Here is a 21,634-nt window from a genome sequence, read left to right on the forward strand (position 1 = left end):
AGAGTTCAACACATTTTGGAATCGCTTTACAATCGCCCCTAGAGCGACCCACTCCATGGGTCGAACTGGCAAGTTGCACCCGCCGGACGGACACATTGTGGTGGTGTTGGTGCTTGGTCCCAACTCCTGCTGGTAAGTGCGGACGCTTTAGATTGCATTTGCTTCTGCTTATTTTCTCCCTTTTCCCTTTTGCTGCAGCAGTATTCTCAACAACTTGCAAAGCCATTCAATGGATTCACTTCTGCTTGAACTTGTACCACTTCTTGGAGATCCGCATTCTGGTGCTTCAACAGGCGCCTGCCTGCTGATAAATCTATGATGCTGCAGCCTCTGACCTGCTCGAGTCGGGTTGCTGCAGCTCTCGACTTCGTTTTGCCTTCGACTTGAATGGGGTCGCAATGGCTGCTATCAAGTCCGTTCAGGACTTTATTTGGCTAGCACTTGAGCTGCGCATACTGTATATAACTTTATAATGATCTACATATGTGAGGTAAGCCCCTGGCTCTTGTACTGGCATTTTGTGGCTCAACATATGTACTTTACAGGTGGAAAGTCTTGACAAATGCTTTTGCAGCTGCCACAAGTGGAAGTCATAAAGTAAGACCAAGAAGTGAAGGATTTATGCATGGATTTGTAGAGTGAGTTAAGAGACTTTTAAGTGGGTCTTTCTGATAGTATTTCTGAACAGATATTAGAGCTAATGTTAATAGTGTTTAATTTGAGCTCCATCTGGCTGCTAATGTCCCCTTATTACTGTCAGCTAATCCACAAGTTTCCAGCAGCTTTTAGTTGTTAATGCTTAACTATAGATCTAAGAAAACAACATCTAAAGCACTTCCTCCGCCAGTGCACGTCAACACCCTGCAATTCCTTCCTTTTGTAACTCGTTTCAAAAACAGTGGCCTGCCCGCCCTATCCCCAAAGCTGGCGGCATTGAGAGCGACAGCAGCTAACCAACTGGACACCAGTTCAGACTTGGTCTCACTGACAGTCCCCTGTGTCCCTCCGCCCGAGTGTCTTTGGCCTCTGGGCACTTTGGAATAACTTGGACAATTGCTTTCATGCTGATTTCGTTTAGTTTCGCTGCGGCCCTCTCTCTCAGTCAGTGTCTCGGGCCAAACAAGTTGCTTTTAAACTCATTTAAAGTTCCTCTTGATGGCGGCAGCTTAACCATGTATTAGCACTATTTTAGAGGCTGCCAACCAACGACATTTGTTAGGGTTGCGTGCAGGGCTAAATATTCCAATTAGTGTTGCTGTCCAAGAGATTTCGTTTCCTTAGTTGTAGTGTCTGTGAATAATGCAATTGTTTTAAATATTCATGGAAGTCTGACTGTGCTTTGCCTTGTTTTTAGTATAGATGGTAGCTGGGATGAAAGTTTATGTTTTGTGTACCTTATGATAGATATTAAACCCATTGTCACTTTATGAGGCAATTTCATGAGCAATATTGTACACCAAGTGATTGTTTTTCTACCACACTTTTACTCTCTATCTTGTTCCTGCTTGTTCTTTAGTTCACAGCACTGCTGCTTCCTCCTTTAAATCGGCTGGCTGCACCCTTTATGCTACTCCTCCTCACTGAAGAATAGACAAAGATGGGACTTGAGTACCCCTGAGCCGCCTGCGCCATTGTGTTGCGTGTCCAGGGCTGGTGCTGCTTGCTGCTTGCTTGACTGCAGCTTGCCCTCTTTCCATTATTGAAGTGTGCACTTCCGCTAAATGGTATTTGGGGCAAGCACATAAGCTTACCCTCTGCCCAGCACACTCTTGTGTGCCCCCGCTCTCGGCCAATACTGGCGCTGAATTTAGTGGCACTTGCAATTTTTATGGCACACAATGAAAGGGAGACACCAGGCCAGACACTGAGGGCACAAAATGTGTGCCAGCTGCACCACCACCCAACCCATATACATTGACATTGTTCCACTTGTGGAAAGATTTAAATTTATTTGCATGCCATTCATCCTAATGGGAGGCGCTAATAAAGATATACATTTCGAAACTAGGCCAGACAAGGCCTCTTCAGCATTTGCTGCTCTGCGTTAATCCATTTGTAAATTGCTTTGAAAATAACAGATACAAAAAGAAATTAACATTGAATATTCTTTGCAGTTTTGGGAACCTCAAACTTACTCCAACGTGAACCCATGACAACGGGGCAGCCCGCATGACTTGAGAGCTTCTCGGGTTCGCCAGCATTGTTTAGGTTGTGCCAGATCAAAGCTTTTCCCTTCTTGGGCGCCACAGATATTTTTAATTTGGGAAAAACATTCGCTCCACCCAGCTGCACGTCGCTTGCCTAAAAAATGTTTCTAAATTAACAGCTCATGCGGATGCAGATCACTTACAAAGAGCACAACTGTGGCCAGCACATCGCCTCCCCATTCACTGGATGAAATTGCACTGCCAAGACGGAATCTCCCACTAACCGGACGCTTGATGTCTCCACCCAGATCGTAGTTGGACATGTGCAAGGCTGTGTTACCCTGCAGCTCTAGCCCCGTCATGTCTGCTATGCGTTGATTGATCCTCAAGGCGACAGGCTCAGCGATTTTCAGCTTTGCCAATCGATCTTCGCGCTGTGGCTTGCTGGACTGTTTATACATGCTGTCATTTATGTTGGCCATTTCCCGCACTGACTTCAATTCCTTTTCGTAGAGCACCTCGTGGTAGAGCACTATCAGCGGTTGCTCGTTAAGAACTTCCATTTTGAGTGGTGCCAGTCGCAGAAAGGCAGAGTTCTTTCGGTTGTAGCTGCAGGTTAGTTGAGCGGAGGACTGCCGGGGCCACCATCCACGACATCCGCGCTCTAGCCTGGTGGGTTTGGGCTTGTGTTGAGCTGCCTCCTGCCTCAAGATCTCCTCATCTCCCTTAAGGTATTCGTCTAGGGCGCTTTTGATGCTGGGAAATTTGTCCTCGGCGACCATTTCATTGGCCAGTGTCTCCCATTCGGGGTTTATCTCCGTTGGAATAGACAAAGAGAAGGCTAAGAAGAGAGTTTGGAAGAGTTTTAAGTGTTTTATAAGATTTGCTCACCCTCCATGACCAACGAGTTGGCAAACTTTTGGTAGATTCTCTTTCGCTTCAGTCCCAAAACCTTCTTATAGAGTTTACCCTCGGATCTCTGGTGCAGTCGAAGGGCCATGCGATACCAGGGCGTGCCTCTTGAAAATTGCGTTTGATTGTAGTGAAATTCGGCCAGCGCAAAGCAGTCGGGTGCCGTCAACTGAGAGCTAAGAGTACACATAATTTCCGCATTAATTTCAAGCTAAAGTAAGTAGAGGTTAACCCACTCGAAGTGTTGTTCCAATAGGTAACCCTTGGCCATGTCCGCTGCCTCTTGATCGTAGAAACTTTCGATGCGCGCGAAACCTTTGAGTACCACTTGCAGATCATCATTGCTTGGTGCTAATTTCAATTTTGTTTCCATTGCTTTTGTTGTTTTGCTGGCAATATCCGTTCGTAGATAATTCAACCACTTGGGCCAATCCTGATTGAGGCGTCGCAGCAGGGGCAATGCATTTAGCGGATTTCCAATAAATTCCTCCTTTTCTTCGAGAGTTTTCATTGGCTCCCTGTGCAGCATCTGTTGGAAACTGCAAAAGGATTGACAGATTGAAATTTGAGCAAGTTCTGGCATGTCTTACAGCTTTAAGGCATCCAATTTCGTTTGCATGGCTTGGATATAGGTCGCCAGGTTGTGCCTTAAGGCATCTTCCATAGCCAAAAGCTTGACCATGCCCAGCAAAGAGTTGCTGTAGATCATCGTCTTCTCTGGCCCTTCCATGGCAACACATAGATGCAGGAGTAAAATTAAAAGTTTGAGTTGCCAGAGGAACTTCATCTTTAGCTGTACTTTGATTTGCAACTTGCACAGTTTTTGTGTTGTAATTTATCCACAGCTGAAAATTGCAATTTCCATGGTGAGTTAGTTATAGATTCTGTGGCATTTCCTTGTTCCTAGAAAGGGCATTTTAATTTCTCTAATTTAAATTCTGAAACTTCTGTATATATTTATTCAGCTTGATGTTATCTTTTGTTTTATCATTTTTAGATGTCCTCCTTATAACCTGGAGACTTCTTCCTGGGCTTGCAAGGCATGACAAACATTTGAGGCACAATATGCAGCCATTTGGTAAGAGCTGAAAACACATATAATTCATACCATAAAAACATAAAAAATAGTGTTAATAACCTACTCCATCTATCCCCTACGATAACAGGGCACACCGAATGCTGACTGCGAATATCTGGCCTGCCATCGTCGTATAAATTAAACCAGAACACGCTGCTACCTTTGCGTGGAAGAATTGAGACACGATTGCGAGGAAACACCGTGGCCCCGCCTTGCGGCACATCGCTAGCCTGTGGAGCATGAAAGTGGAACTGTAGAAGCTTCCCTCCCGGAGCAATGTACGTACTTACATAGAAGATAATGCTGCCCAAACGATCGCCCAAGGTTAGGACATCGGGCGTCTCGTAGCCATCGGAAGTGTAGTCGTAATGTGGCTTGAAGTGGGTGCCCAGGCCGTAATTGGCCACCTGTAGATCCTCTGTCGGTGCGAAATCGAAGCCAGTCATATCGGTTATGCGTCTATTTATGCGCTCCCTAATGGTTGACCGTTCCGACCACCAGGAATGTCGGCATACTATGTCCCTGATCGTTTTACTGTTTGGCTCCTTCGCGTCTGCCCAGCCATTGCTCATTTGGCTGGAACGCCGCTTAATTTCCTCAATTTCTCGATCCGAAAGAACTTCGTGGTACATAACGATATATGGATCGTGGTTTACCTCCTCCATTTTCAGTGGTGCCAGTCTCAGGAATGGTGTCGTGGTCGAGTTGTAGCGACAGACGAGATTCGTACGCTTCGGGAAACCTCCGCGACAACCGATTTCGTAGGGGGTAGGCCAAGGCTCAGAGGCAGACATTTCCCTGGCAATATCCTCATCTGTTTGATTCAGCAACTCTGCCACAAGTGCCTCCAGTTCTTCCGGACTAGACTTGTGTATCGCTTCCTCTGTTATGTCCAGAACCTGCTGGATGTTCTGAGATTGATTTCCTGCGCTTAGTCCTGGAATTTCAAGGGGGTTAGTGGATAAAAGTAAGCACTGTCTAGCATATACCATAGATAATTGTGGCTCTGGCATAGTTCCGCTTCAAGTTCTTCAGCGGATAGCCCAGAATCTCATTGAATGTCTCAGCATACGGTTCGGGTTCGTGCTTGATGGCCATTCGATACCACATAGAGGCACGTAAAAAGTCGCCTTCCCGGTGCTTGTGCTGCCCCAGGGCCAAGCAGTCCCGAATGGATAGTTGAATGCTGCAAAGAGTTGTGGTTTAACCTTTGTTTCGTGATCTTTGTTATGCGATATTAACTCGTATTGCTTGTCCTGCAGTCGTCCATTTGCTAGGTCATAGGCCTGCAGCCCGTAGATTGTTTCTATTCGTTTCATGCCCGCCAGAGCCTCTTTCATATCCTGACTATCCGGAGCTTTGGCCAGTAGATTATCCAGATATTGTAGTTGGTCTGTAGGAAAGGTATTTTTTAGACTTATTAGAAGTCATGAAAGAAATTCTTACCCTTCCCTACAGTCGTATTTATGTAGTGGTGCCATTTGGGCCAATCCTGATGTGTGCGTCTCATCAGTCCAAAGGCATTCAGCGGATTTGATACGTATTTCTCGCGTTCAGCTACGCTTTTTTCCTTGCCATGATCCACAGAGTCTATAAAACTTTGGAAATGATGGAATTAATTAATGGTTACATCGGTTTCCATCACTTTCACTCACTCTTGTAAAGTATTTGCTTTCGCGGATAGCAGTTCTGTGTAGGTCTTTAGGTTCTCTATAAACTGCATCTCTAACTCCAGCAGCTTCAACAATCCCACTGTGGAGGAGCTATAACGTTCTTTCTTCTCATCGTAGCGTGGATTTGCCACAGTTTGACCGAAAATCAGCAGAGCTGTGATCAAGTTCAGGCAACGTTGCATTATTACTGATTAAAGGCTCTAAAAAATATAATTTTAAGCCAACAAATTAGCTACGCAGATTGGAAATAGTTTAAACTTTATTTGCATGCCATTGAGACAGGAAAAATTACAATTTAAGACTTTCGTTCCACTAGCTGTCGACGCAGACAGCAGGGTTTCAGAAACATTTGTGGCCATTGGTGTAGCCATTTTGTAACCGCTGTAAGCAAGCAATGCAATGAGCTGAATACTGAGAAGAAGGGTTTAGCGTACACTTACTCCATCTAGAACCAGCTATGACAGGGCACACACCATGCAGTGAGCGCGGATCTGGTGTCGAGTCATCGAATGTGTTGTACCAGAACAAACTGTTGCCCTTCTGCGGTTGGACCGTCACCTGAATATCGGGGAATATCGTGGCACCACCTTGTGGCACTTCGCTGGCCTGCAAGGGAATTCAAGTCTTAATTTATGTGCGAAAAATAATGCTTAATGACGTACATAGATGATGAGGCTGCCGGTGCGATCGCCCAACGGGGAGGAGTCCGCTTCTGTGATGCGATCGGTGAGGTAGTCGAAGTGAGCCTTGAAGTACGAGCCCACACCAAAGTTGGCCAACTGCAGGGCTTCAAAGTCACTCACATCGAAGCCGGTCATGTCGCTGATGCGGAGATTCAGTCGCTCCCTGAAGGGCGATGGATCGACCAGCCATGCAACGCGTGCCACAATTTCGAGGGGCTCCGAATTGTTCGCCATGTCCGAGCCCGACAGGCCATTGAACATGGGCTCCGCCAGATTATTCATTTCCTCAATTTCCCGATCCGATAGGACGTTGTGGTACATGACTATATAAGGATCGTGGTTTATCTCCTCCATTTTCAGCGGTGCCAGTCTCAGGAAAGGTGTCGTAGTTGAGTTGTATCGACAGACGAGATTTGTGCGCTTTGGGAAGAGTCCGCGACACCCAAACTCGTGAGCTGTAGGCGGAGTCTGTGGGGTGCCCATATCTTTGGCTATTTCCTCATCGCTTTGTGCGAGATAATAGCCAATGAACTCCTCCACATCTCGTGGACTGGACTTGTTTAGAAAGTCGCTGGCTGATGCGTCAATTGTTTCCCTGCTCATCGCTTGATCCGATAAACCAAGGCCTGTCAATAGAAAGCCTATAAATTATAGCACTTAGCATGCTCCCTCTGATTGCTTACCGCGTATGACCATGGTTCGTGCAAACTGTAGATCCAAACCTTCGCGTGGATCTCCCAAAACTGCGTTGATGAGCTCCGCATTGGGCTCTGGTTCGTAGCGCAGTGCCTCGCGATACCACATGGAGGCGCGTATGTAATCCCCAGTTTCATATTTGTGCTGTGCCAAGGCCAAGCAGTCTCTCACGGACAGATGAGTGCTGTTTAGAGGGTTGTATATTTACTTGGGAATATCCTTTCGATCGATCGCACTCACTCGTATTGTTTTTGCTGCAGCAGACCGCTGGCTATGTGACTGGCTGGCAGATCATAAGTTCTCTCAATGCGATCCATTGACTTGAGCGACTCTGTCATGTCGTAGGAATCTGGAGCATAAGAGAGAAGCTCTTCTATTGCATTCAGCTGTGCCGTGCCCAGTGGCTTCTGGGTGTAGTTCTTCCATTTGGGCCAATCCTGTTGCAGGCGACGGATCAGTCCGTAAGCGTTGAGTGGATTGGAGACAAACTTTTCTCTTTCCCTGTGGCTTTCATGCTGGCCACGATCCAAGTAGTTGATGTACCTGAAAGTAGATACAAATCCATCAGTTTTCCAATTTCCCGAGGGTCTTTCTTTTACTCACATTTGCAGGTTGTCCACCTTCTCCTGCAGCACATCTGCATGGACTGTAAACTCCTCCATGAACTGACGCTCAAGCTCCAAAAGATGTACTAAACCCGAAACCGAAGAACTGTAGTAATCTTTACCATAATTTTCTGGATCCACAGAGTCACAGCTCGGGACTAAAACTATAAGACAAATGAAGCCAACAATTCGGAACATTTTACTCTAGTAAACAAACTTAAACTGGTTAAAGAAAAGTAAACATTAAGTTGCAAAAAGCTTTGGAAAATTCAGCATTTCACGGTCATCATTTGCTGATTTAGTCACGCGGTTTTTTCCTGGGTCTGTGCAAACCTTTGGGTGTGCTGATGCAGCCACTTGACGAGCGCTAAGAATGAAGTTAAATTAAATTAATTCAAGTAAAAGCTACGAAAACGTACTCCACTTGGAGCCCACAATGACAGGGCATGAGATGTGTGCCACACGTAAATCGAGTTCCGAATTATTGTACAGATTATGCCAGACCAGAGCACTGCCTTTACGCGGCCATACTGTGATTTCAAGTTGTGGAAATGAAACGGCGCCACCAAGCTCCACATCATTCAACTAAATTTGGGAGCTAGAAGATTAAAGACAGCAATAGAAAGTTTATAAATACCCACGAAGTACGTGATTGTTGTCTGATAATCCCCAAAGCCAGTCTGAAGTAGAAAATTATTATGATAACTTTAAATTCTACTTTGTGGAAAGCATAACAATACCTTTTGCTCCTCTTTGGCCAAGTTATCCATATGGTAGCGTATATAGCCACCTATTCCATAATTGTAGATGCGAAAATCCTTGTCTTCTTTTACTTTCCCACCCGTCATATCCCTAACGCGTTGATTTAGTTGGCTGTTGGGCTCCTCATGCACCGTAGTGAACTTCAGATTATATTCCCGTCGCTCTCTATAGCGTGAGGTACCCTTCAGCGCAGAGAGTGGCAGCGTCATGACACGCGAAATCTCCTTATCGTAAATGGCATCGTGGTAGATGGCTATATAGGGTTCGAGGCTAAGCATCTCCACTTTGAGCGGTGCAAGCCGCAGGAAGGCTGTTCTTTTAGTCTCGTAATGACAACTGCCATTTGGGATGGGTGGAAATAAACCCAGACATCCGATCCTTTGATTGTTTTGCTCACTTTTGACATGCTGTAGGGAAAAAACCAAAGAAAGTAGGAAGCAATAGTGTAACTTTCAATGCAAAAACTTACTTTATTATCGTATTTCTGCAGTTCCATTTGATGCGTGATTTCACGCTGAAGTTGCCAGAGATCAGCATGCAAATCGGATACATTCTTTAGTAGCGTCAATGCGGCTGGGCCCAAACCTGTTTGTGGTTAGAAAAATCCTTAGAAAGGCAGTGAAGTTTGGTCAAAACCAGGCCTACCTCTTCCTGCCAAAGAACGCGCATAGTCGCCATAAAAATCGGATAATTTAAAGTTGAAAATATCTCTGTAGAGATGACCATCTCTGGCCTCATCGTAGCGCTGTAGCGCTGCCGCATACCAATCGAAGGACGCATGCAAGTGTTGGTTATTTTCATGGAATCTAACCATAGCCAGACAATCTAGCGTTGTCAGGTTAGCGCTGAAAGGGAACTCAAAATGAGATGGTATATAAATAAGCATTAAACCTACTCATATTGCCGTCCATTCAACACTCCATTGGCCATATCCGTTGGCTCTAGATCATAGTGACTCTGAATGGCTTCTATTCCGCTGAGAGCATCTTCCAGATCCTGTGCCGTTGGCTTGGCCACATCCAGTACGCTCTGAATAGCATTGAGCTGATCCAAAGCCACTTGATGTGACATAAATAGCTCCATATGGCTCCAATCTTCATGTAGGCGACGTATAAGAGAGAAACTAGCCAACGGATGAGCAACTAATTCATCCGGAATATGCCTCCAAGGCTCCCTTTTCAGTTGCACTTCCTCCAGAAAGCTGAGTGGAAGAAATCAGTTTATAAATTATGAGGAAATACCTTAAAAAAACCTCTCTATGGTGTTGATTTTCCACTCCAAGTCATTCGAGTATTTGTCTAACTCTGCGATAAAGAAACTTTCCATATCCACGAGACTCTTCATGGCAGCTATGGACAGAGCATGATCTGTCAAGTATTGCATTTGGCAGTGGGGCAGAGAGCCCACGAAGAACCACAACCAGTGCCACATGTTGCTAGTTTTGGGAAGCATCCGCCTGTCAACTGTTTGTAGAATTCTTTCCACTTCAAAGTCGAAGTTTTTGGCATGAAAAATGCTTTTGCTATGGTTTTTCGATCGTTTTTGAGTCTAATTAGTAGGTTTACTTCCGTACAGTCACTGCCATGATCAGGTTTGGTTTCTTGTTGCTTTTTTCAGCGCTGGCTAGCCGCACCCATGCTGAGGAAGCCAGGCGTTATTTGGAACCTTCCACCTTTGCATTTTCGGTATCAATAGAGGCCATGCTGCCGCTTTTGAAATTAAAGGAAAAGGTGGTGGCAAACCTACGCAGCTATGCGGAAACCTTGGAGAAGCAACTGGCAGATGTTCAACTGTGAGTAGATTTATATTTAATATGAAATCGGAAATAAACCAACTATTTTTAGAGCCATTCGAATGTATGAGGAGCTGCAAAGGAGAGCGAGCTTGAATGCCATGAACTTCATTCAACAATTCGCAGTGTTGCGTCACATGCATCTGGATTGGGTCAAGTGGCTAACAATAATGCGGCCCGATGCGGAAAGACTACAGATACAAATACTTCAGGAGCTGCAACCACAAATGCCCACAAATATGGACATTGTGGAGGCAATGAAAGGCATACAGCGCATACAGTACACTTATGATATGGAACCCGCCGACATAGCAATGGGAAAGCTACGCGGCAGACAATACAAGTGAGTTGTTGGATCAGTGTTATTAGAGAGTCCATTTACCTTAATTTATTCTTTTGCAGTTTCAAGCGTTGGGGAGCCTTTGATACATTCGTCTTTGGAGTTCTATGCCAACTTCAGGGGTACTACAAGGACGCAGATGCGTGGCTCAAGCTGACTCAGGACAGCTACAAGCGGCAAGATAATCCTATACAGCTGGCATTCCATCACTGGACGTATGAGCATGTCTTGGAGTACTTGATGCTTGCCAACATGGGCTTAGGTATGGCACATGCCCATTGATAAAGAGGTTTACCACTTCAAAATGATATGTTTCCAGGTAAATTTAAGACTGCTTTGGGGCATGCGAAAGAACTTTTGGTACTACAGCCCCAGGATGAATATATACAAGCTAAAGCACAAGAACTTTCCACGAAATCAGATGAGCAAAAACCAGAACCATCGATGCCCATAGATGTGAATGCGGAGCTAATCAAGAAGCTGTGCCGTCAGAATCAGTCATTGCCTGCTGGCAGGCTCCGCTGTCGTTATGTCAGGGGTGAGGCACTGCTCCCACTTAAAATGGAAGAACTTTCCCTTAATCCAGCCATCAGTTTATATCATGATATGCTCAGCGATGGAGAGCTTTCTATTGTTAAGCGTTTGGCAAGTCCGCTTTTGAAACGGAACAAAATAACCTACAGGGAAATTGACAGCTATACGGACTACATGGCCACCCGGCCATGGCAATCAGCAGAACTAAGTAGCTCAATGCATACGAAAATTGACACATTGAATAGAAGGATACGCCATTCCATACCGGGTGTAAGTTCCATTGAGTCTGAAAATCTGCAAGTCAGAAACTTTGGCATCGGCGGACACTTCTTAGAGCATGCCACAGCGGATAAAGATGTCATCACTGCCTTGCTTTATGTGGGTGCTATACACTTAAATTATATATGGAACCATTTATAATGTATAATTACAGCTGAGTAATGTCGAGCAAGGAGGTGAAACGTATTTTGCCTCTCTAAACCTACGGGTGCCTCCACAAAAGGGCTCACTTCTGGTGTGGCAAAGGACAGGCGATTCCCAAATTGAGTGTCCCGTCATTGTGGGAAATAAGTGGGGTAAGTTGGGAAACATTTTCTCTTGATATGGAAAACTGAATTTCTTGTTGTAGTTGCCACGAAACGGATCCAATAACTTATTTGAAGATCGGTAAAATCGGTCAAATATATAAAACTAACTATTCTTCATTTTCATTTCATAAGTCACAAATGCACATACCCTTTTTTCTGGGCAAGGTTCGTATGGCTCTCAATTTTTGTTGGAAAACAAATTTTGAAATAAAATTAAATGTCTGATTTTTATTATACAAATTAGAAAAAACGCTTCTGTTTAATTTGAATAATAGTAGTCGAAAGCCTTAGATCCTTTCATCAATAATGAATAAATACTTATTTATAAATTATAAAACTAAAAATATATATTGCCACACTACGACTACGCCGAAATATTGACACAAGACTTGCTGAAACAGCTAGAAATAAATGTAATCAAGCATGAAGCATACCAGAATCCTATTAGCCAAGCTTCCCAGCAAATGCTCCATTCAAATGGAGTGTGCCGACCAGTTTAAATCAGTAATTTGCCATGGTTAAAGTGTGCCTGTTCTTGCTGCTTCTAACTGCGGCTGGGGCACAGCTTCAATATGAAACCAAGACAAATGACGTTGCCGTATCCTTGGAGTCTCTGCTACCCATGATAAAGCTGAAAGAAGCCTATGTGCAGAATTTTGAAAGCTACAAGCAAGCGCTAGAGATTCAACTGAAGCAAGTCTATCGGTAGGCACAATTAACTGCGTACTTAAATCAACCAAATACTAACACGTTTCACATTTTACAGACTCATAAGACATACGGAGGATCTGTTGGAAGGAATAACAGCAAAGACTGGGAACAGTTTCTGGCAACAATTCAGACTCATCCGTCACATGCAGTGGGATTGGCAGCAAAGTTTGAAGCTAATGCAAAAAGTTTTGGGCGCCAAAGAGATTGCTTTTTCCCAAGAACGATGTCACGAGCTTCCCACTAGCATTGACTTTGAGGAAGCCCTAGGCGCCATTTATAGACTCCAGACCGTTTATAGCTTGGATCCCGCAGACATGGCAGGCGGCATATTGCGTGGCAAACGCTACAGGTAAGGCTGTGAAATCTCTCTGCTGACTGGCTTCAATTATTTCCATTCCTTTCCGTTTCAGTCGCAAGAAATGGGAACCAAACGAGTGCTTCATGTTTGGGCTGGTAAATCTGTACGTCAAGAACTACGAGACAGCCGAATATTGGCTGGAATTGGCACTCTTCTACTATGATGCACATCGCAATCCAAAACAGTTTGACACCATGGTCATGAAATATATTACCATTTTGGAAATGCTTGTTGAGGCCACAAAGGGATTTGGTATGCTAAACTTCAGTTTATCTATGAATATTAATTGCATTTTCTTTTGTTTTCGTAGGACGTTTTTCCGCATCTATGGAGCATGCCCTTGAGGTACTTTCCATACAGCCCGATCATCCGTATATGCTGCAGCTGTTGCCAAAGCTACAATTGCTGGAAAGTCAACCATTCAAGGGCGCCGAACCTGAGGAAAATTACGTGAAGCTTAAAGCCTTGTGTGCAAAGTCATATCCACGAAAAGTAAATGACGTGCACTGTAGTTACCTACGAGCCACGCCGTTTCTGCAGCTTGCAGCCATCAGAATGGAACAATTGACTAACGAAGCGAGCGTTAATATTTATTATGAGCTCTTCAATGATGAGGAAATGGAGGCATTGAAAAGCTTAGCTAGACCCGAACTGCAACGCCCAAAAGGGTCCAAGAATTCCACCTACAAGATAGCCCAGTTGTCGCAGACCAAAAATGACATCATTAGCACTGTGAATCGACGCATTCAGGATATCAGTGGGATGGACCTGCACGAAGAGGAAAAGCTACAAGTTATCAATTATGGCATGGCTGGCAAATACAATCTGGAAGACAGTGCGGGCTCTGCAGCAACAGCTTTAATATTTGTAAAGATTTTTTAACCTTTTTGGAGTTGTATTTTATTAATCCATTTAATTTCTTGCAGCTAAGCAATGTGCAGCAGGGTGCAGAAACAGTCTTTCCCTTTCTCAGCTTACAGGTGAAACCGCAGAAGGGTTCCATGCTGCTGTGGCGGAACGCGGATTGGAGCGTCTTGCATAAATCTTGCCCTCTAATAATGGGAAATATGTGGGGTGAGCAGATAGAAGCTACCATACATGCATGTATCAAAAGTTAACTTTAATTAATTTCAGTTGCAACAAAGAGGCTGACTTGAGAGGATCTAGGCGAATTTATCGTTTGAATGTATGTATTTTAACTACGTAAATTAATCCTGCATGCAAACTGAGGATATCTAAAGATGAATGCCATAAATTTGTAGGTAATATCTCTCTGTCATCGGGTTGAATCTATTTTTCAGTCTGCTAACCATTTAAGTCATTTAAGTTTTCTTTATCAACTGCGTCAGATGTTTTTCATGTTATCTTGATTGCCATTTGCCTTGATATATGTAGAATTATATTTCTAAAACAAATATGTGTTGGGAGAACTTTTAATGTGTCTACCATAAACCATTGAAATGGCCCAAATGCCATGCATTCCGACTGAATTATAATGACGCCACACTTAAACCATAAAAATGGCAAATTCACACTTGGCATTGGCGCTCGCACTCACTTTTTGTGGGTGTGTGTTGTGGGTCGGTCCAATGGATGGATGGATTTATATTGTATTGCTGTCTGTGTCTGGGTTTTCTGTTGCTGTTTCGGATTCAGGTTCAGGTTCTTATGCCACAGATGGCTGCCTTGGCTGCCTTTTGTCTTTGTGTGACTGTCTGTCTCGGGTCTCGGTGTTCGTTGCAATCAATTCCTCTTGAGCAAACAAATCACTTAAGGGTTTCTTTCTGGTCCGCTTGTTTGAGCCGACTGTCGACTGAAAATCAAATGCAGAAGCCATGTGATAATCGTAGGCGGATTATAATGCTTCTGCGCCAAACAATTTACGACATTAAAAAGCAATTTGTGCCAATAAACACCATTTGACAGGACGTCAATTCGACAATTGTTTGTTAACACGATTGTGCGGCATGTGGCAAACATCCTGAATGCCAGATACGAATGTAGCTGAAGACTGAAGGCTCTGTTTGAAATTGATAATCCCTTTTGTCCCGTCTGATTGCATCGTGTGCCTTGCGAACTTTGAGTTTAATTTTGGATCACTTTGATTACCATTCATATGGGTATTAAAATGTCATGTATGAATGGCTTTCTCTATGCCCCGTACACGTACCCATTCGCGTGCGCGTCACTGCACGCAATTTGTATTCATGGCGCTGATGCTGCTGGAGGATTGAAAATGGCTGGACGGGTCCATTGTCTATTTGGCTGTGGATTGGATGGAATGGGTTGCGTTTTTAACTGCAAGGAAGCTCACAGTCTGTCTGTAGATTAAATGTTGAAAAGTAATCAGAGTGATAGATGTGCGGGACATGTTATACATATATTTTATTTGTTTTTATTGAAATTCTTACATTGGTTACCTTCAATAGTTATTCACCTTTCGCTCCATAAATACTCATCACGTTTTAGACACATTGAGAATTCACTTACTCCGTCTTATGCTGACACTTGTCATGTCGTACATAAACCCAGACACAATAACCATTCCGGTATTCATGCATTTCAAGGTTAAGCTTTCTGAGGCGTCTGCCAAGCTATGTTAAACCTTATCTTGACAACTTGCCAGTCTCTCCTCTGAAGTAATACAATTTACTCAAGCAATCACACACATGTAGCCGTCAGCAGTCCATTGTTCCATTTGCTGTCAGGCAAACGCTGGCTGGCAGGATTGAGTCCTGGGTATCCTGCTTAAATGATTATTTTTATATTAAAGCCGAAACAGAGTTGAGGCTGGAGCTGGAGCTTTGCTGCACACGCACAGACTTATGGATTTCTATGCTGCTTCTGCTGCTGCTGCTCGGCTCGCATTTATTGTGCAGGAAAAACTGTTTTCATTGTGTGTAACAATTGATTTGGATTTCGCCTTTGAATGGCAGACAACTGAGTTACGAGAAATGTGCAAAATGGAAATAGAATGGAATGAAAATACACTCGTCACATCGTCTGGCTGGCAGATCTCACTCTCTCTCCCTCATGACAATCGTCTCTGCATGTTGTATGGCGCTTCATTTACTTTATGTCTTTTGTCTGGTCTTTATGTGAACATGGCTACAATTTGAATGAGTTGGTTGGTAGGTGGTCTGTGACGCTCTTTGCTCCTTTCTCCAGCACTTTTATGGATGCTCTGTCAAATGTTTCTGACTATTCTACTATTTATTATATCGCTACTTGATGGCCATTCGCCGAAAGCATTTTATGGGCTCTATCTCGCGCGCGCCTTCCGATTGTGCGTGTGGGATTATCAATCATGCTGCTGCCATAACACATCCAACGAAATGATCATTTAATAACTCTCCGCTAGACATTTATGAAGTGCCTACAAATTGCATCGGCAAATCCACTTGTCACAACCTGTTGGTTTTGGACACCATCGTTTATCACACAATGCGCAAAATGGCGGAACTAATGTGTGTTCGTTGTATGGAATATTTGAATTATTATTACAACGCATTAGGATTACCGTCGGCCATAATGAGGCGCTGGAACTAAGTGTCGAAAATGCCACTCAATTTACTGGGATCGCGCAGCGTGGGGCAGGCAGACTTTGAAGAGGGACGGACATGTCATTTAGCTGGTTTGTAATTTATAGCCGAAAAAAGGAAAATCGATTTGCGATATCCGATCTGACAGCCAGGCGGCTTTAAACTTAAAGCTACAATGGATGGGCAGTGCCATATTTTGTACTATTTGTCGTCTGGCCAGCGCTGTACATGGAGACGTGACTCCACAGCCTGGTGGATGCCATCAGCAAACTCTAAATACAATACAATAATTCTTAGATAATTTAGTTGAGACAACTTTCCCTTCCCTCTCTCTGTCTGTTCACTGAATTATGGATGCCTTTGTTTGGTATTTCAGTGCAGTACTTTCGCTTGAATTTTACATTTGGTTCACATTCCATGAACTGCGCTCGTTTTGTGCCTCGTTAGTTACCCAATCGACGAATGCTGCGCTGAGATGCTGCTTGCTCCTCGGACCTGTCTCTGTCACTGCTCTTAGACCAATTTGCTGTCTTTGCCTTGCCCTCGTCTTGCATGGGGCACACGCACTGCCGCTAATAATCCAATTTACACGTGTTGACTTTACGTGTTGTGACACTTGGCATTGGGTCTTTGTGAAGCAGTTGTGTGTTAGGCGAACACTTCCTAAAAGATTAAACTGCAAAACTCAAATACTTTAAGCCGCAGATCTCTTCATTAAGTGCACTTAAATCAAATGCAAATTGATTTATCCAACGAATCTTCAATGATATCCAATTTGGCAAATTCGTTCACAGACCGCTGGGTAATTAGCAAGTGGCCAGAAGAGGAATTGCTGTTATTTTTAACTTGTACGTCTGTCTATCCATCTGCTTTTTGGCTTCGTGCCACACCAAGCGGCACCGCAATAAATGGCTTGTGGCGTTGGGCGCGAAAGTGGGTGGATGGTCCGTCGTTATAGAGAATACAACTTGATTGTTGTGGCGTGGCTGCAATTAGAAATTGTTTGGCCAAGGGGGGAGTTATATTTTTTTGGCTACTTTAATGGGTGGAGCATACTCCAAATACATTTTTGATGATTGGCAATGGTTTTTGCTCTCAGATTCGAATTGGTATAATTTTATTTATAATATTTTAGCTTAACTTCTCGGTAAATGTAGCCATTACGATTGTCCTCTTTTCTGTGCATTATGTGTCTTTTAGTCTTCATGATTCATTCTAGCAATTCCGTTTCTTAGTTCACATGGTCCTCGACACTCTCACGAGTCGCTTCAGCAGCCGCCGCAAGTGTGCCTACTCGCAAGTGTGCAAAAATCCAGAGCCCCTACATTGTTGCGGTGAACAGAATTTGGCACCAGAATATTTATTAAGCCAGTGGGCAGTGTGGGTGATGAAGAACGATAATTTTGTGCTGGGTCAGGCCAAATATTGTAATTTTGTTTTATAAATTTAGCTATATAAAAATCCGCCGTCTGACTTTTCCACAAAGACTTTGATTGATTCTTTTACAGCCAATCAATCAACCCGTCAATGCCGTGGGCCACAAAGTTGGAACCAGAATCCAGACTTGAATGGACTTTTCGGTTGGCAGTGCCTAACAACAGATTATGCAGACGCTACCAAGGCATCAAAATACAAAATAAAATGCAAGTAAAACAACTAAATTGTGCCTTAAGATGTATAATTTTATTTAAAAATATTTACAGGGACTGCTATGCTGAGCATTGCTAATGACCACGCACGGTCCGTGCTGCACCTTCACGGAGCTCTCGCTGCGCCAGTCGCACTCGATGGGCACAAACTGGCCCTTCCGCATGACCGTCTTGGGCTTGGTGATGCCATAGCAGGCGTATTGAAAGACATTGCGAGAAATGGGCAGACACTGCTCATAAATCTCGACAATATCCGCGTGCATGCTGTCCACGGTGAAGTCCTGGCCGCAGTGCAGCTGCTGGTGGATGTGCAACTTGCTGCGGCGTGTGAACTGAGTGCGACACCGACGACACTGGAGCGGACGTGATGGCGAGGTCGGTGATGATGTTGCTGGCGCTGACGACTGGCCTGATGCGGAGCCCATTATCGGAGTTGGCAGCTCGTGCAGACGCTGGAACTGTCCCATGATGTTGTTCAGAATGAGAAAATTCTTATTTGGAAGCTGTTGCAGCGTCTCGCTGATGTGGTACGGCACCACATAGAGCTCCTTGGTGGTCTTGCACTGCTGCAATCCGTGCAGATTGACGCGCATGTTGGGTGGAAAGTAGCCGAGGCACTCCCGGTAATGTTTCAGGTAAGCGGCCTTCAGGCTGGTTAACTCAGCGTCGCTGGTACTGGAACTGGGACTGACATTGCACCCTCCTTCCTCCTGCCTCAGCTGCAGGGGCAGGGCGAACGATGATTCCATGGCTGGGGAGTCGGCATCCTGTCGCTGGCGCTTCACCTGCACTCGAATTCTGGTAATGCTGCACTCATCCAGCCCATACTCACTGCTGCAGCTCAGATAGTTCTCGATGCGCTGCATAAGCATCTCGTACACCACACTGACACACTCCTCAATGTCATAGTGATGATCCACGCGGAGGTTGCCGCTCTGAAAGACCAGAACCTGGTTCATCACGTTCACATAGCAGGCCAGATTGAACTCCACGCTGAAAGTGTTGTTGTGGAACATCCAGCGCAGCAGTTCGGGCACACCGCGGGCACAGCTCTCGCCCATGAAGTGATCCAGCTTATCCTTGGCGCTCTCATCGCACAGGAAGAACGTGTCTATCTGGCGCGCTTCGATGATGTCCAGCACGGCCTGCTGCTGCTTGCTCAGCTTGAGGCCCTGCGAGCTTTCCCCGCCGCGCACCCAATGCTGGCTGGGCGGCTCATCAGCGTCTATGCAACTGTAGCATGTGGGGCACTCCTGCACCTGACCCTGGACCACCCAACGATGGTGAAATGTTTGTGTGGTTGCCTCATTGGTGAACACAAAGCTCGAAATGGGCTCCTCGTCGTACATAATGTCGAATGGCATTTTGGAAAATGATAATTTTTTTTATGGAAACTGTGAAAACTTCTGGTGTGCCGTGTGTCTAGGACAAGATGCAGTTGCCTACTGATGTATTCTGCCTCGACTGCTGTGGTTTTTATATGCCTGGATGACAGGGTAACAGGTAGTCGTTGCTTTTACCTGTGTCACAGGTATGCCCTAAGTAAAGCCCTGCAAACATCTGCCACGTGGTATTTCCCTGCCTAATCTGTGTTCGATTTATTGTGGTGGCTTTTATGATTTCCAGCAGCTGCCAGCATACCTGTCGCTCCTTTAAGTTCCATCTGTCCACCTTAATTCTAGGATTGAGCCATTAAAGCCACTGCAAATCGAGCACAAGGACTGCCACCACAATCCACCAAGTGACAGGAGAAGGCAAAAAGATCAGCCGAATGAAAAATAAACCAGCGACGCCCAGGCGTGCTCTGCAATTTGCACTAGTCCGAAGGCAGAGCAGAGAAGAACAGAGCAAAGGAAGTGGATGGGATAGACAAACCGCCATCATCCGCCTCCTCAAGCCCTTGTCACAATGCAAACGAAGTGGACAATGGCCGACGCCACCGCGTGTGGCAAGTGAGGCGACAATGGCGCTGAAGCTGGAGCTCTGGTCATTCTCTCTCTTGGTCTCGAGAGTCTCTAGCACTGCAGTCACTTAATTTCCGTTTCCTTTTTTCACGCTTCATTGTCTGCCTTTTCGGTGTGCCACTGCCATTGCCCCTGCTCTGCCCCTGCTTTGCCCTTGCTCTGGCTTAGGTTTTGGTTTTCCTTTCCACTTCCTCCACAAGCGCTTTTCTCGATGCAATTTAAAGCTCGCCTTCGAGTGAAATATGCTCGAAAATTAACAAACCCAATTAGAAGGTGCTTAAAGTGGACAATAATTATTTAAACAAGTTGCTCAGGCATCTGGCTGGGGTTTCTATAGAGAGTTATTGGATCATTTTAATGAAATAATGGGACAACTTTGTAGGAGATTCGAGAAGGGCATATAATGCGCAATTTCTACACATTTGGACGCCGCGCAGAGGGCCAAAACTGAATTAACTCGAATGCATACAGAGGGTAGACTGTGGCAAATGCAAACGCGAATCAAATTACAGTGGACCCCCGATCCCGATTCGGAGCTAAAAGATTACCAGTGGAAATACGAAACAGGCTCTGCCGATTGCCGCAAAGTTGCCGATTTAATTGGGAACTAAAACAGACATCAGTTCAATAGCCTTTTCCTAGGGGATATCCCATTTCGCATCCATCAACGTGGCACTCAAAATCGAGCTGTAAAAATGTTATTTGCTATTCCAGAGTGAAGCCGAATGTCAAACGCCCCAGCGTCAAGCCAAGCGAAGCAATCAAGCGGATGCACACAAGCCCAAAGGATAGATGGATGAGTCCAGCCAAGGATAGGAGAGAACTAGATATCGACCGAGTCACACCTTTTGGCCATTCCGTAGCTCGTCATAAAATTGTGAAACGTTACAGTCGCCTCCACCTCCACCTCCTCCCTTGCACCGCCTGAGGCATGGTGCTTAAAAGCTCAGCTAAGGGTCCCAGTCTAATGGATGCTGCTGCTGCCAACGGAGGAGCACTTTCTGTTCAGGCTCTGTTTGAGGTTGAAGTCCAGGCACCCGGCAATCCGGTAAACCCTACAAAATTGAGCTGTATAAAATCTGTGCTCAATCGGTCTCTGCACCTCCGAGCATCTCAGAGTGTGTTGACATTTTCTGTGTGTGTTTGTTTTACTTATATTTTTTTATCCCTCTCCATTTTGCAGATTACTTTTACACAATACCCGCCCAGGACTGTGGACCTGTGACCCGAGCTTTGGATAGTTTGTTTTCCTGGGTAATTTGCAATGGAGAAAGCTCAGGATTCCAATGAATGCTAATGGTTAGAGTCAAAAGTGGCTGCTCAAGTGTCATAATTGGTATGAATTCAATTTACTGGAACCGAAACCGAAACCGAAACTTAGTCCAACGGAAAACTTTGCCAAAAATTTCCCTGGTCAACTTGCAGTTGAAGCAGATCTTGATTTGTTTTGCAAATGTAATTTGCTTCGACTTGAGATGCAGTTTACTCATAAGTTGAAGAAGCTCAGCGTAGTCTTTTTTTAAAACCATTTTTGATATTATTTTTAAACAAGAAACTTTTCCACTTAATTTTACAGGCGGAGGCACAGGGCCCAGGCTCAG

The 21,634-nt window shown here is 44.8% G+C and overlaps 7 protein-coding genes across 7 annotated transcripts; 2 read left to right on the plus strand and 5 right to left on the minus strand.

The window, feature by feature from the left end:
• Positions 1 to 1,923: 1,923 nt before the first annotated feature.
• On the minus strand, positions 1,924 to 3,842 carry LOC117580243 (prolyl 4-hydroxylase subunit alpha-1). Its single transcript, XM_034266666.1, has 6 exons — positions 3,650 to 3,842; positions 3,296 to 3,598; positions 3,039 to 3,235; positions 2,351 to 2,988; positions 2,136 to 2,301; positions 1,924 to 2,063 (listed from the first exon to the last, which is right to left on the minus strand). Exons 1-6 carry the CDS (start codon positions 3,787 to 3,789, stop codon positions 2,005 to 2,007), a joined length of 1,503 nt encoding a protein of 500 aa, XP_034122557.1. The 5' UTR covers positions 3,790 to 3,842; the 3' UTR covers positions 1,924 to 2,004.
• Positions 3,843 to 4,025: 183 nt separating this feature from the next.
• LOC117580539 (prolyl 4-hydroxylase subunit alpha-2) lies at positions 4,026 to 5,992 on the minus strand. Its single transcript, XM_034267132.1, has 7 exons — positions 5,793 to 5,992; positions 5,584 to 5,735; positions 5,380 to 5,530; positions 5,127 to 5,323; positions 4,428 to 5,074; positions 4,202 to 4,367; positions 4,026 to 4,144 (listed from the first exon to the last, which is right to left on the minus strand). Exons 1-7 carry the CDS (start codon positions 5,990 to 5,992, stop codon positions 4,053 to 4,055), a joined length of 1,605 nt encoding a protein of 534 aa, XP_034123023.1. The 3' UTR covers positions 4,026 to 4,052.
• Positions 5,993 to 6,095: 103 nt separating this feature from the next.
• LOC117580242 (prolyl 4-hydroxylase subunit alpha-1-like) lies at positions 6,096 to 8,007 on the minus strand. Its single transcript, XM_034266665.1, has 6 exons — positions 7,793 to 8,007; positions 7,430 to 7,732; positions 7,177 to 7,373; positions 6,473 to 7,119; positions 6,251 to 6,416; positions 6,096 to 6,191 (listed from the first exon to the last, which is right to left on the minus strand). The coding sequence occupies exons 1-6, from the start codon at positions 7,990 to 7,992 to the stop codon at positions 6,106 to 6,108; spliced, it is 1,599 nt and encodes a 532-aa protein (XP_034122556.1). The 5' UTR covers positions 7,993 to 8,007; the 3' UTR covers positions 6,096 to 6,105.
• A 9-nt stretch (positions 8,008 to 8,016) lies between these two features.
• Positions 8,017 to 10,007, minus strand: LOC117580244 (prolyl 4-hydroxylase subunit alpha-2). The gene is made up of 8 exons (XM_034266667.1): positions 9,809 to 10,007; positions 9,452 to 9,757; positions 9,202 to 9,401; positions 9,026 to 9,141; positions 8,535 to 8,963; positions 8,436 to 8,474; positions 8,214 to 8,379; positions 8,017 to 8,161 (listed from the first exon to the last, which is right to left on the minus strand). Exons 1-8 carry the CDS (start codon positions 9,985 to 9,987, stop codon positions 8,097 to 8,099), a joined length of 1,500 nt encoding a protein of 499 aa, XP_034122558.1. The 5' UTR covers positions 9,988 to 10,007; the 3' UTR covers positions 8,017 to 8,096.
• A 112-nt stretch (positions 10,008 to 10,119) lies between these two features.
• On the plus strand, positions 10,120 to 11,948 carry LOC117580245 (prolyl 4-hydroxylase subunit alpha-1-like). Its single transcript, XM_034266668.1, has 6 exons — positions 10,120 to 10,348; positions 10,401 to 10,691; positions 10,751 to 10,950; positions 11,008 to 11,600; positions 11,656 to 11,797; positions 11,851 to 11,948. The coding sequence occupies exons 1-6, from the start codon at positions 10,140 to 10,142 to the stop codon at positions 11,871 to 11,873; spliced, it is 1,458 nt and encodes a 485-aa protein (XP_034122559.1). The 5' UTR covers positions 10,120 to 10,139; the 3' UTR covers positions 11,874 to 11,948.
• A 351-nt stretch (positions 11,949 to 12,299) lies between these two features.
• LOC117580058 (prolyl 4-hydroxylase subunit alpha-2-like) lies at positions 12,300 to 14,081 on the plus strand. The gene is made up of 6 exons (XM_034266297.1): positions 12,300 to 12,514; positions 12,576 to 12,869; positions 12,931 to 13,130; positions 13,189 to 13,745; positions 13,805 to 13,952; positions 14,013 to 14,081. Exons 1-6 carry the CDS (start codon positions 12,324 to 12,326, stop codon positions 14,033 to 14,035), a joined length of 1,413 nt encoding a protein of 470 aa, XP_034122188.1. The 5' UTR covers positions 12,300 to 12,323; the 3' UTR covers positions 14,036 to 14,081.
• Positions 14,082 to 18,081: 4,000 nt separating this feature from the next.
• On the minus strand, positions 18,082 to 19,524 carry LOC117579296 (protein terminus-like). The gene has a single exon (XM_034265101.1). The coding sequence runs from the start codon at positions 19,431 to 19,433 to the stop codon at positions 18,108 to 18,110; it is 1,326 nt and encodes a 441-aa protein (XP_034120992.1). The 5' UTR covers positions 19,434 to 19,524; the 3' UTR covers positions 18,082 to 18,107.
• Positions 19,525 to 21,634: the final 2,110 nt, after the last annotated feature.

The sequence above is a fragment of the Drosophila guanche genome, unplaced genomic scaffold, assembly GCF_900245975.1.
Source record: "Drosophila guanche unplaced genomic scaffold, DGUA_6, whole genome shotgun sequence".
In the NCBI taxonomy this organism is placed as follows: Eukaryota; Metazoa; Arthropoda; class Insecta; order Diptera; family Drosophilidae; genus Drosophila; species Drosophila guanche.

Bases quoted from the DNA above. Each gene is read 5' to 3' on its own strand.
- LOC117580243 (XM_034266666.1), bottom strand. From the start codon at position 3,789: ATGGAAGGGCCAGAGAAGACGATGATCTACAGCAACTCTTTGCTGGGC. The intron at 2,302-2,350 runs GTAAGTGATCTG...AACATTTTTTAG, and splicing joins TGGCCACAGTTGTGCTCTTT to GCAAGCGACGTGCAGCTGGG. The intron at 2,064-2,135 runs GTAAGTTTGAGG...TTATTTTCAAAG, and splicing joins TGTCATGGGTTCACGTTGGA to CAATTTACAAATGGATTAAC.
- LOC117580539 (XM_034267132.1), bottom strand. From the start codon at position 5,992: ATGCAACGTTGCCTGAACTTGATCACAGCTCTGCTGATTTTCGGTCAA. The intron at 4,368-4,427 runs GTAAGTACGTAC...CATGCTCCACAG, and splicing joins TGGGCAGCATTATCTTCTAT to GCTAGCGATGTGCCGCAAGG. The intron at 4,145-4,201 runs GTAGGTTATTAA...ATGTGTTTTCAG, and splicing joins TATCGTAGGGGATAGATGGA to CTCTTACCAAATGGCTGCAT.
- LOC117580242 (XM_034266665.1), bottom strand. From the start codon at position 7,992: ATGTTCCGAATTGTTGGCTTCATTTGTCTTATAGTTTTAGTCCCGAGC. The intron at 7,733-7,792 runs GTGAGTAAAAGA...ATCTACTTTCAG, and splicing joins AAGGTGGACAACCTGCAAAT to GTACATCAACTACTTGGATC. The intron at 7,374-7,429 runs GTGAGTGCGATC...CCCTCTAAACAG, and splicing joins CTGCAGCAAAAACAATACGA to CACTCATCTGTCCGTGAGAG.
- LOC117580244 (XM_034266667.1), bottom strand. From the start codon at position 9,987: ATGTGGCACTGGTTGTGGTTCTTCGTGGGCTCTCTGCCCCACTGCCAA. The intron at 9,142-9,201 runs GTAGGCCTGGTT...AACCACAAACAG, and splicing joins GCGTTCTTTGGCAGGAAGAG to GTTTGGGCCCAGCCGCATTG. The intron at 8,162-8,213 runs GTACGTTTTCGT...CTTCATTCTTAG, and splicing joins CATTGTGGGCTCCAAGTGGA to CGCTCGTCAAGTGGCTGCAT.
- LOC117580245 (XM_034266668.1), top strand. From the start codon at position 10,140: ATGATCAGGTTTGGTTTCTTGTTGCTTTTTTCAGCGCTGGCTAGCCGC. The intron at 10,692-10,750 runs GTGAGTTGTTGG...ATTCTTTTGCAG, and splicing joins CTACGCGGCAGACAATACAA to TTTCAAGCGTTGGGGAGCCT. The intron at 10,951-11,007 runs GTATGGCACATG...ATATGTTTCCAG, and splicing joins GCTTGCCAACATGGGCTTAG to GTAAATTTAAGACTGCTTTG.
- LOC117580058 (XM_034266297.1), top strand. From the start codon at position 12,324: ATGGTTAAAGTGTGCCTGTTCTTGCTGCTTCTAACTGCGGCTGGGGCA. The intron at 12,870-12,930 runs GTAAGGCTGTGA...TTTCCGTTTCAG, and splicing joins TTGCGTGGCAAACGCTACAG to TCGCAAGAAATGGGAACCAA. The intron at 13,131-13,188 runs GTATGCTAAACT...TTGTTTTCGTAG, and splicing joins TGAGGCCACAAAGGGATTTG to GACGTTTTTCCGCATCTATG.
- LOC117579296 (XM_034265101.1), bottom strand. From the start codon at position 19,433: ATGCCATTCGACATTATGTACGACGAGGAGCCCATTTCGAGCTTTGTG.